The sequence below is a fragment of the Mustelus asterias genome, chromosome 15 (genome assembly GCF_964213995.1).
Source record: "Mustelus asterias chromosome 15, sMusAst1.hap1.1, whole genome shotgun sequence".
NCBI classification, from domain to species: domain Eukaryota; kingdom Metazoa; phylum Chordata; class Chondrichthyes; order Carcharhiniformes; family Triakidae; genus Mustelus; species Mustelus asterias.
Genome location: NC_135815.1, coordinates 39060405 through 39073488, shown reverse-complemented (window position 1 = coordinate 39073488; position 13084 = coordinate 39060405). Strand labels below are relative to the sequence as shown.

General features: G+C 43.9%; 1 protein-coding gene across 1 annotated transcript in view; it reads right to left on the bottom strand.

The window, feature by feature from the left end:
* The window catches only part of ush2a (Usher syndrome 2A (autosomal recessive, mild)), a 916330-nt gene that overhangs the window by 18113 nt on the left and 885133 nt on the right, over positions 1-13084 (bottom strand). Inside the window, exons 66-69 of the mRNA XM_078230465.1 lie at positions 9240-9262; positions 5510-5748; positions 4689-4906; positions 357-533 (exon numbers count right to left, since the gene is read on the bottom strand). Of these exons, the coding sequence (XP_078086591.1) occupies positions 357-533; positions 4689-4906; positions 5510-5748; positions 9240-9262 (657 nt within the window). The remainder of the gene's footprint in view (positions 1-356; positions 534-4688; positions 4907-5509; positions 5749-9239; positions 9263-13084) is intronic.

Genomic DNA, 13084 nt, shown 5'->3' with positions numbered 1-13084 from the left:
TATTTATCTTCATGCTCCTCTAGTTTCACCCAAGGGTTGGTGCCAGTATGTGCCCTCCCTCCCCCCCCGCCCCCCCCCCCCCCCACCACCACCTGCCCACCCCCCGCCCCCCCCCCCCCCCCAACACACCCATGACCGACTTTAGAGCCATTGCCAGCAAGGCTGCCAGGCCAAATTAGGCCCATGGTGACTGGTAAGATGCTCTGTAAACTCAGAAGCCTTTCAATAATATATGGCCCTGAAGGTTGTTTTATAGCAGTATGAATGGAAGTTCCTTCTTGAATGATAACCACAGAATAGCATCAACTGATTGAACTGTGAAGAAGACAAATCAGAGCAGTTTTTTTTGAACTAACTTTTATCAGATGTTCTCGGAATGTGCAATCTGCTGTCGAAGCCACTGTAAATGCGCAAGTTGTTCTCTGTCAGTACGTACTCCTTCAGCTCTCCATTCAGCTGGAATGTTTGACTCCAGTCCACATAAATTGTTGTCAAGTTGCTGGTTACACTGAATGGTGCTTTGTACTGGGGCACTGGGGAACAAAGCAGGTTACATTGCTGAAAGCAGTAACTAGATTATCTTCAAATTCCTTCTGATTAGTTAAACTTGAGAGGTTCATAATATTAATTGTTTTTTTCTAAATTGCCCCTTTCCATTTAAGAATGTGAATTGAAAAACATACAGCACGGTCCTTTTACATCTGTTAGAGATACACAATAAAGTGGTATGCCTTCTAAATAAGAGAGATATAATTAAGAAGTGAGGTGCATGAGTATCTATACAGGATGTGCGGTCTACATCAACTGCTATGATGGTTATAACATGAAGCCAGTAAATAATGTGGATATAGAGGAGTTATGAGTAAGGGTTAACAATTGGATATAACCCATAGTGGGTGCAGGGATCATGACACACTTAGGCTTTGCCTCATGGAAGTAATGCAGTTTGCACCTCAACCTCATCCTGCTAGCTCATCTCCATTATTGCAGTGCACAGCCAACCTACTTCCGACTGGCTGCAAGTTCAGCAGGGGGCCCAGGCGCATGTGAAGCTAGCATTAGTTAAAGCCAGCCTGTACTTCTTAAATTCACCCTGCAATTCTTAAAGGGGAGATCAATTCAGGCTACAACAGCTGTTTAAATTGTTTCTGCAAGTGTTTCACACAAATAAGAGAGAGGAGCAATAGAGCAACAGACCAGAGAGAGGGTTCCCAGGTTCTCTGATGCAGTGATGCAGGTCTTAGTCCAGAAAGAGAAACGTCCTCATTTGACATGGGGGCCACAAGGCTCTCCAGGTACTCACCATGAAAAGGATGGGAGCACATAGCCACAAAGGTCATGCAGAAATTCTGGCTCCAAAGATCTGGTTGCAGTGCCGCAGAAAGTTCAATTAGCTCACATGAGTGGTCAAAGTTAGCGAATGTATCTTTAATGGGTGGCACTGTGGCACAGTGGCTAGCACTGCTGCTTCACAGCGCCAGGGACCCGGGTTTGATTCCTGGCTTGGGTCACTGTCTGTGCAGAATCTGCATGTTCTCCCCATGTCTGCGTGTGATTCCTCCGGATGCTCCGGTTTCCTCCCATAGTCCGAAAGATGTGCTGGTTAGGTGCATTGGTCATGCTAAATTCTCCTTCAGTGTACCCATACAGGTGCCGGAGTGTGGCGACTAGAAGATTTTCACAGTAACTTCATTGCAATGTTAATGTAAGCCTACTTGTGACACTAATAAATAAACTTTAAGCCTTACACTTTTTTAAAATTAAAAAATATATACATCCGTGTGGCTAATTTCTAAACTTTTTGAAACTAGATGATGAACTTTTAAAATGACTGAAGCATGTCTTGCTGCAAACTTCAAACAATAGGTGCTAATCAGGAAATTTGCACCTCACTATCTCTGAAGAGACACTAATGACCCCTGTGGGCTGCAGACATCAAATCCAAAGGGAACCTTTGCATTTCAGAAAACAGGCTGGCCAACTGGCAACTACTAGTCTGCTAGGACAAAGCACACTGCAACCCTCTAACAAATTCTTAATGGCTGGAAAATTATCCACCTCTGGAACCCAAACAATGGGATACATCATAACATTCAAGGGTATGGGACAAGTGCAAGAAAATGGAATAAGCGCGCCTTTGGTGGTAGTTATTGTCGGTGCAGAGTGGATGGGCTGAAGGGCCTTTTCTGCGCTGTATGACTCTATGACTTGCCCAAGCTGAAGTGGAGAGGTGGGAGCCTTGTGATATGATCCTTTAGCTGGTGGAACCTGTAATATTGCCTTGTGTAGCTGCAAAGTTCGGCCGACCATGTTTCCATCAAGCAAGCAGCAGCACAGAAAAGGGACTCTGTCCAGGTTTGAATGCCTGGCCTCATTTACACTTTTACCACAAGTACTTTTGTACCATCACCTACAAGACTGACTCATCTCTACGTGCCTATTTCCAGCGACACAGTGGCACAGTGGTTAGCAGTGTTACCTTACAGCGCCAGGGACCCAGGTTCGATTCTCAGCTTGGGTCACTGTCTGTGTGGAGTCTGCACGTTCTCCCCGTGTCTGCGTGGGTTTCCTCCGGGTACTCTGGTTTCCTCTCACAGTCCAAAAGATGTGCTAGTTAGGTGTATTGGCCATGCTAAATTCTCCCTTAGTGTACCCGAACAGGTGCCGGAGTGAGGTGACTAGGGGACTTTCACAGTAACTTCATTGCAGTGTTAATGTAAGCCTACTTGTGACACTAATAAATAAACCTTTAAAAAAAAAGTGAATCATCCAGCATCAGTTCAGCTAGCTGACCTCTGTAAAGGAATACACACACTATTGGACTTCGATTCTGGACTCTGGACTCAAGTGAAAAAAAATTTTCTCTGCGGTCTTTTCCTTGTAAATCTTTCTTTCTCTATCCCCTTTTACAGTATGAGTGCCCAGAGGGCTACACAGCGATTCCCCCCTCACCTAGCATCTTGAGTGTGTGCAAATAATCTAACAGGAAAACACTCCGGTTTCCCCACTGCCATAAACACTTAGAGCCAATTCAGTTGAATTGCGACCTATACACCAACAGCTACAAAGTCACTTGCCACTTGCCTCCGAAATAATTTTTGTCTTAATTCTATTTCAAAAATAATTTTTAATGTGAGATAAAATGTTCTCCATGAACATTCTGGGATGCTGTTTCAGGGACAATTACAGTTGTTATTCTGAGAGTCTCCAAGGCTTCTTTCAGCCCCTCGGAAGGTGCAGGCTCAGTGGCGGTGGGACTTCTGCCTGCCCCAAAGCCACAGAGCCCCTGACACTTGATCAGTGCACACGACCAAGAGCATTACCGTCATTTCGCTGGGAAATGTAGCTGGTACTTCCAACTCTGCTTGGTGACATGCTTCAGGTGGGATTAGCTACAGCACAATGTGACCAGCAACCCTGGCTGAAGAGAAAATATTTTAAATATTTAAAAAAAAAAGAAGTAATTCAATCTAGCACTTTGCCTAGTGAGTGTATCACTCTGCGATTAAATATTAACCACCTTACGTATTCAGATCAAACCACCATTTCACTGCTTCAACATCTCTCAACACTAGGAACACACGAGCGTTCAGAGAACCAGCTGTGCTTTGGGGTGAATGAGGATAATATTCATTGCATGATAATAATAAACTGTCCGTATTTGGAGAAACTTCCAGTGGGGAATGTGTAAGTGGCATTATGTGGCAAGTAGCCAGAGGAACAGATTCACGTATAATTTCCCCCATTCAGCTACTGCAGTTACACTGGGGTGCAGAGAAACATCCACCATATACAGTAAGAACAAAAAACATAGAAAAGTACAGCACAGGAACAGGCCCTTCAGCCCTCCAAGCCTGCATCGACCGTGCTGCCCGTCTGAGCTAAAATCCCCTATCTTTCCGGGCACCATATCTCTCTATTCCCATTGTATTTGTGTATTTGTCAAGACACCCCTTAAAAGTCTCTGTGCTACAAAATATAATTTTATTCATTTATTGAAATGCCAGACACAAATAATCACATTTTTTTGGAAAGGGAGTACCTATAAGGGACAAAAATCTACATTTCCCCAGGAACACCAGCATTTAAACTAGGCCCTGGTTGCCAATCCAAGAAATTAGTTCAATTTTATCTGAAAACCTTACATATGCCCCTTTAAGAGTGTTTTCAAGAGATCGACATTTAAAAAAGAAAGCAAAATCTGATGTGACACCAGCATCCTTTTGTTAGATTAAACTAGTCATTCATGTAGACAGGTCTCAGGCAGTATAACAAGCTACAGATGGTTTGATAGAGAGAAGGCTTTGAATGCTAGCTGGAGCACAAGATTTGATATTTTTGGCTTTATTGGAATAAAATGTAACTGAGTCAGCAAAATTTAGAACTGTGGCCTCATCCTTAATAGAAGGCATAGCACAATTCTCATTTGAACCCAATCTATATCAAAAGTCAGTTCAACATCATTATATGTCAATCATCAAGTACAAATTTCCAAACTTTCACAATAAAATTCTGATATATGTGCATCGGCAATATAAAAAAAGTGTGCACGCATCCTGTTGCAACATGTATTATTTATAAACTGCTTGATATGTGTATCACTATCACACCTATGGGGGTGGGGGGGGGGTGGGGATCAAGTGTAACAGAACATTATTATTCCACTTGACCAGTCGAATTATACTTACTCTCTTTCAGTGTAGTAATGGCAATCCACTCGGAGGCTGTGCTGCCCACTGAGTTGTAGCTTATTATTTTAAGGTTATAACTTGTGTAAGGCTGGAGGTCTGTCAAGTTGAAGCTCTGGCCTTTTCCGGTGTATACAACTTTAATGGGTTCAGCGATACAAGACTGCGCTATTGGTTGCATTGGCTGAGGACAGGCGGTGAGCATCTGGAGCTCATAGCTAGAAACAGAAAGGAGTTCAATAAACTGAAATAAAATTCAGAGACTTCGAGATATCGACATAGTGAAGTTGCCCTAAATATTGTAGCTTAAGAAAATATGTAAAGCAAGGTAAAAATTCGAATTTGATCTTTCGCTGTATTAGTAGATGAATATTTAATACCTTCTACGTTATTCGTTGGATGGAATTGATCCATTTAATTAAATATTGGACTGAGGAATGCCATACAGATGGCTTAAACTATTATGTCTGAATAAAATGAAAAGTATTTTCTGGGCTGCAACTCAAGTTTAAGATTACAGGTTATATTTTCTCTCTTTGCGTATCACCGTGAGGATATTTTTGGGGGATGGTGGGGGGGGGGGGGGGGGGGGGGGGGTGGGGGGGGGGAGAAATCACATAAATTACAGAGTTGCAACCCTTTTTTCCTCAGTGAGTTACATCCAAGAAATTTTTAAATAATTCATACGCTTCTCAAATGGTGAGTTTAAATCATCCAGTGTTGTCACGTAAGAAATTTGAAGTTACATTCAGATTATATTAGGTGCAGTCCAGTGAGTACTGTTTCCTAAATATCTTTAACGCAGTTGGTGTAATTCTTACCTTTGAATGATACCATTAGGTGACTGTGGAGAGTTCCATTGCAAATTAGCACTCATTGATTTTACACTCTGAGCCAGCGGAGGAGGCTGATTGGCAGGAGCTGATGAGCGAGTAACAAGCCTTGCCACGGGTCCTTTGCTGCAACACTTAAAACAAGTGCATGCCTCTACGACAATGGAATAGTTAGCAAAGGGCTTTAGACCATGAATGGTTTGCTGTGTTAATGTTCCTTCAGAGAGCTGTCAGCAAAGCACAAAGCAATGATGTTTATATACTTCGATACTAAATCATCTTTTCCAAAACATATAGAGGAGAGCGAACTTAAGTGACAAGCTATCTATTTTTAATGACGTAGGTTGGTTGATTTTACTTAATGTATCAGGTACACACAGAATATCATCAGGATATCTTGGCCTCTCATTTCAAAATCGCCCATGGAGACAGGCTGAGTTTTGCCAGGGACCATATCTCTCAGCTGGTTGTTATAACTGGGATGCTCTAATATTAAGCAATAATGCTGAAAAAAGCCAGTGATCTATTTCATAGTTCGGCAGTTCCTGGTACACTTGTGCTCCAGACCAACATGAGTTCCAACCTTTAAATACAATTCAGGCTGTTGGGGATGGCAGCAGTTTGAGATACATGAATAGAACATAAGCTTTATATTCATGTATCTCTGATTTCATAGAAACATAGAAGAAACATAGAAAAACTGCAGCACAAAATAGGCCCTTCGGCCCCACAAGTTGTGCCAAACATATCCCTACCTTCTAGGCCATAGAAACATAGAAAAACTACAGCACAAAACAGGCCCTTCGGCCCCACAAGTTTCCTCACAGCATGTTGTACAGTCATGTGTGGCTGGTCAGTAAATGGTAATTTATTCAATGACATAACACACCATCTTGTGTTGCTGATGGATAAATATGAACAAATGCAGCTGGAGCGCTGGGATAACACTCAAAGCAAATTGACCCCTTCCCAGTGAATGAGGGAAAAGGGACTGAGCTGGGCATTTACAAGGTCAAATCTTTGTTTTGTGTAAACAATCAGTAGGTAAGCATTCAAACTCCCTTCTGGAGCAATATCAATGCACAATGAATAGAATTTTGATGGAATACGCCCATGCATAAAATTCACTTTTTCAGGGCCAGAGAGGTTTTTCAGCTGGAATCGTCACTTCAGTCCACCTAACTGTCGAAGCCCCATCTTTATCACCTATTCTGGAGAAAGTGGTTTCTGTGGAGTGATTTCTGTGCAGATTCCTTCTGCAGAAGCGCAGTTTGTGGAGGAGCCTGGCATCACTGACAGTAACTTCTGGATTCCTGCCTTTAACTACACGTGTGCAGATGCCAGACGTGGCTGTCGGCTTTACGCTGTATTAACAGTGAGCGCTGACAGTCTCACTGCTACCAGTACAGCAAAATCTAGTCATTGAATTGAGAACTATAGTGCAAATCAAAAAATGTTCAGTGTTGCTCTGTTAGCCAGTGACAGAGGAATACAGCATCTCATTGATGGTTAAATAGTTAGAATGAGGTGGGTGTTCAATTTGGCACTTCCCGGAGGAAGCTTGTGCACCGCTCCTGGGAGGGACTGGTGGTCCGGCTCATCACTTTGTTCACTACCAGGAAGACCTGGCAACAGATGCAGAAAAGATATTACACTGAAAAGGGACTGACAAACAAACAGTACTCAGTCTTGTCACATATTTCAAGCATGGTCCAAAGATTACTGTTGCGACGTTTTTGCCTGTTCTACATGATATACTGGTGGGGTTGTTCGCTGTGGGCGCAAATCCCGTTATGGTCGGAAACTCTTGTGAAAGGGCCATAACCGGATCTGTGCCAGGGAATCTCAGAATGAGATCTTCCCCGCGCCTTTTTCCCACCAGCGATGTAATCAGGTTCACGCCAAAAAAGGACATGAATCTGGTTTGAATAAATTTAAACTAATTGACATCTGATTAAACAGCTTAATGACGTACCTTCCGGGAATGTCAAATGTTCCCACAAACCGGTGTGATGTAATGCCAGCGGGCATCACTACTACTCTGCAGCAGTCAAGATGGGGGCATGGAGGCCAGTGTCGCCCCCATGTGGTCAGAGACACAGTTGGGCAGTACCCCAGCATGGCCAATCTTCCCTTTAATAATTGGCGACCGATCTCTGCAGAGGCTGGATTTCCAGTATCTTTAGGCCTAGACCTTCAGGTATGACGGTGTAAAACACGCCTCCCTGCCTTTTTTTTGTTAAAGTTTCTGGAGAGAAAACCTGCCAGTTTATCTGGGGAGAAACACGCCGTTTTTCCTTCAGAACCTGACAATTTGCAATTTTTTGAGAAATTTCTGCCCATCATAGAATCATATAAACATAAAATCCCTACAGTGCAGAAGGAGGCCATTCAGCCCATCAAGTTTGCACCGATCACAATCCCACTCAGGCCCTATTCCTGTAACTCCACATATTTACCCTGCTAATCCCCCTCACATTAGGGTCAATTTAGCATGGCCAATCAACCTAACCCGCACATCTTTGGAGTGTGGGAGGAAACCGGAGCACCCGGAGGAAACCCACGCAGACATGGGGGAGAACGTGTAAACTCCACACAGACAATGACCTGAGGCTGGAATTGAACCCGGGTCCCTGGCGCTATGAGGCAGCAGTGTTAATCACAGTGCTACCGTAACATGTTTGTTAATTCTCAAGCTTATCCATATCTTTGGAGGGCACACTTTTCTGAATCTAATTTAGAATGACCACATCTTTCAACGTCATAATACTTAGAACAATCCAACTGCATGATGCCCCATGATTTAACAACAATCAGGTTGACAATGTTTTGAAAATTATTTGTGAAATGTTTGAAAATTATTGAGCATGCAATGAAGGTACAATTCCACTGACTTGAGCAAGGAGCTCCAATAGGAGTTCTGAAGCAAGCTGTTGGTGTGATGGTGGAACTGCACATCCAGATCTCTCTCTGAGAATCCTCTGGAAAATGTTATTATCTAGCTTCCTGAGGATCATGTTATGATCCCAATAAAGACTGCTAACTTTTAAAAAGAGATTTTGGGGACGATCTTACCGAAAACATTCTAAGTGCCAAATGAGCGTGAAATCGGGAAAGAATCATGTCCATTTTTTGGGCGAGCTCTCAGGTTCAATCTTATGCCACTTAATGCAAAGAAAAGGCAAAGTGTGATTTCCGCCAGTAGAGGGAGTGGACAGGGTCTATTCTCTGTGGGAAGCCAGCTGCTGACAGCTAGAGGGCACCATTGCGCATGCGCCAATCTTGCAGTGCACTAACTGTTCATAAGAGTGCACAGTTAATACACTGGGAGATATCTCACTCTCCCCCCACTTTCCCTGAATCACATTCCCACCCCCTGATCGCGCCCCCGCCTGATCACCCCCACAATTGCGGCACCCCCCTGCCGATCGTTGCTGCAGTCCTCCCCCCTCCAGCCAATCGCCGCCCCTATTCCCTCCCCCAGCTGATCGCCACCCCCATCCGTGTTCCCCCGCCAGTTGCTACCCCATCTCCTCCTGAACGATCGCTGCCCCAGTGATGCCCGATTGCAGAGTGCGCAGCCAGCCACCTCCCCTGAGGCCTCACCCCCTAAACTATAGAAAATATATATCCCTTAACTTCTAAAATGACCACAAGCCCCATGCCACATTTATAACTTGCACTGTAATCTCAGCAGAATTGTAATGTTTGCAGGAACCAGTTCAAAGTTGCTGTCAATGTCTAACAGGCTTGCTTTTCTCTGTTTCACTGAGTGCCTGTCAAAAGTTCTTTCCCACAGTCTTGAGAATTCCCAAACCAAAGCCAATGTTGATGACTCCTTTTCTTGACCATGCCAGGGCAAATCCGCCAGTGTCCTTAAATTTCCATCGATCATGTCTCTTCAATGAGAAAATAAGCTTTTGTATGCATTCTGCCAGGTATTTAACAGAAAACAGCTTTTCCACTGCTATTCAGTACAGCTGCTGTATCCCTGTCTCGCCCTTGGGGACTCACTCTCTCTTTCTCATTCTCGATTCAGGCTTTCTGGGCTGGAATTTGAGCCCGCACTCTCCATCTGTGGGGGCTCAAGATCCAGCAAAACCTGGAAATCGTCAGTGAGATCACAATCTCTGATTTTTGCCACCCCACGCTGGTGATGTAATGGACACGAACCTTATTTCAATACATTTTAATACATTTAAATCTATTTAAACACCTGACTTGCCAGATTCTCCCCACTCATGAGATTTTCATACAGGTTCACCCAGCCACAAACCTGTCAAGGGACCCCACCCCCGCCCCCGGGAATGCAAAGGTCAGACAGGGACATGGCCAGGTAGTTCCATGGTTACTGCGGATGCTGGAATCTGAAACCAAAAGAGAAAATACTGGAAAATCTCAGCAGGTCTGGCAGCATCTGTAAGGAGAGAAAAGAGCTGATGTTTCGAGTCCAGATGACCCTTTGTCAATGCCTCCTCGCTCTGCCCACAGGCACAGGTTGGCAGTGTCAGGGGTGGGTTCTAAGGGGAGACTCATGTGTGGGGACTAAAGGGTTCCTGGCTGAAAGAGTCCTCACCCCGCCAGAGTGATGGTGCAAACCTCACCCACTCTTTTTTTTCAGTTAAAGGGACAAAATCTGGAGCAAAAACCGGCCAGTGGAGCTGTAGAGTTCCACGCCAGTTTTCTCACCAGAGCTGACACTTTGCCAAATTCTTGTAAGATTGCCCCCTCCTCAATTGCGGCACCCCCTGCCGATCTTTGCTGCCATCCTGGCCCCCCACCACCCGATCATCGCACCCATTCCCCCCCAGCCGATCGCCACCACCATCCGCGTCCCCCTTCCCCCACCAGTCGCCACCCTGTCCCCTCCCGAACAATCGCCACCCTGCCACCCCTCTGAATCAGACTGCTTGAAAATTTGTAGGTGTGCAATTGGAAGACCATGTGCTCTTTCCCTTGTCTTCAGGTGTGAAAACTGGCACATGGGGTTCAATAGGAATTGACCTGGATCCCTGATCCCCATGGTAAACGCGTCACCTCGGCCTATCATCAGGCCGAACTAGCAGGAGATCACCTGACCTTCTCCATTCTCCATTTTACCTTCAATTAACAGAGGCAATTTAAAACATAACCATTTTATCAAACCTCCCATTTGTACCAAGTTGGAAACATTAATCATGCCAGTGGTGTTGTTGACTGGTAGGTGACAAAAAGAAAAAAAGTAAAGAGAAAGAGAAACAAATTACAATATAGTGCAGAATAAAATATCAAAGCAAAATACTGTGGATGCTGGAATCGGAAACAGAAACAGAAAATGCTGGAAAATCTCAGCAGTTGTGACAGCATCTGTGGGGAGAGAGTAGAGCCAACGTTTCGTTGCGCTCTGACAAAGGGTCACCCAGACTCGAAACGTTGGCTCTATTCTTGTGTGGCTTTTGCTACCAAATAAACCTGTTGGACTTTAACCTGGTGCTGTTGAACTTCTTACTCTATTCTCTCCCACAGATGATGTCAGACCTGCTGAGATTTTCCAGAATAAAATATGTTTAACTTAAAATAAATGATACAAGGAATACTGCATGAACAGTTTGAGAAAATCTACTCCAGCTGGTGCCCCAGTACCAGACTTTTTCTAATGACACAATCAGATGACATTCCATGTACAGCCCTAAACGTCAGAAAACAGGGCTGAGAGGCACAGCCCTGTTTACAATTTTCCTGGCCTTCAATGAGGCTTGCATCACTGAGAAACCTGGGCCTTGTGTTCCATGAAGGACTGAATGGTTTGTTTCTGTGCTGTAACATTCCATAACTACAGCCTCACCAAACAGTGAAAATATGCCATCACTGTAGAACATGATATGGATTTGATTTACGGCAGTGATGTTGCATGTCACTAATTAACAGACCTGCGCACGTTTTGAAAATTCAGGCAGACACCTTTTGCCAGTTAATTCACATCTGGAATTGAACAGCTGAAGCAGTTGGCTATTGCCTTCTGATGTCAAATGCTTTCACTATTTATTGCTTTTTGTCCTGATAATACCGATTGAATACAGTTCTTTGTGCACTGACAGATGGCTTAGCCAAAATATAATAAAACATATTGCAACTGTAATTTCCTTGCAGAATCATCACACTATTTACCACGGGCTCAGAAGTGACCTCTTGTGTGCAATAATGGCCTCAGACTTCAACTGGTGACATTAGAGTATAATGATTGCTACTGCAGTAACCTTGAGGGAAGTATCACTGCATCACAACAAACCATAAATTGTCTTTTAATGAATAAGAAGCATGTCATGTTGGTGAGCAGCGAATGGAAACAGATTGTTTGTGTGTCCTGACCAGGGAAACTATTGGTTACGGGCATTGACTGAAACTCATGGTGACACAATTTATTAACTGACACGTGCTTGATAATGAAATCTGAAGATGACTCTGGTCACTGCTTGTATGAACACCAAGGAGAAAGCACCTCTGTCAAGAAAGGAACACGGTATTTATGTTTTTATAAATAAAACATTTGGAGTAATAGTTGTTTGGGAAACACATTAATAAAAATAATTTTCCAAAGCTGGTTCCAAACACCGAAGGGCCAAATATCCCTGCACAACTTACAAGATTCACCCGCTCTGAAACATTTTTTTTATTCATTCATGGGATGTGGGCATCGCTGGCTGGGCCAGCATTTATTGCCCATTCCTGAGGGTATTTAACAGTCAACCACATTGCTGTGGCTCTGGAGTGACATGTAGGCCAGACCAGGCAAGGGCGGCAGATTTCCTTCCCTAAAGGACATTAGCAAAGCAGATGGGTTTTTACAACAATCGGCAGTGGCTTCATGGCCATCGTTGGACTTTTAATTCCAGATTTTTATTGAATTCAAATTTCACCATCTGCTATGGTGGGGTTCGAATTCGGGTGCCCGGAGGAGTACCTGGGTCCCTGAATTAGTAGTTCAGCGACATTACTACTGCGCCACCACCTCCCCTAAAATCCTTTACCCCTAAAACAGAGTTTTCATCCAAGAGCTTTGATATCATTGAGCAATATTTGTCAGTGATCATAGGCATGGGCAGTACATTTCTTCCAGAAAATGCCAAACTGGTTTCTACTATACTGTTAGATTATGGCATTTGGACTACTATTGTCATTGAATTCAACCTTTCTGCTCAGAATACAGAAAAAATAAGGTCCATACTACTTACCGCCTTTGCAATTGATTGGCTTTGAATCAGATTTCATGCCAACATCAGAGTCCATCCATCTTTTGGTCCACCCATTCATCCATCGAGCCATCTAAAATGTTTGCTTTTAGCACTGACTCCAATTTCCATTTTAATTTTCTTCTTGCACCCAGTGGTGCACTAATGCAGACTTTTGTCTGTTTCCATAGCTAGTAATTCCTGGAACAGGTTGCTAGTCTGTTGTCAGGGGCTTATATCTTGAGGGGCACTGCTCCACATCAAGCAGAGCTGACCAGAAGTCTCTCCCATTCTTACTGCCAGCCACTGGCATGTTTTTGGATGGATTTGCAGGGTGACACACTCAACCTGTTTG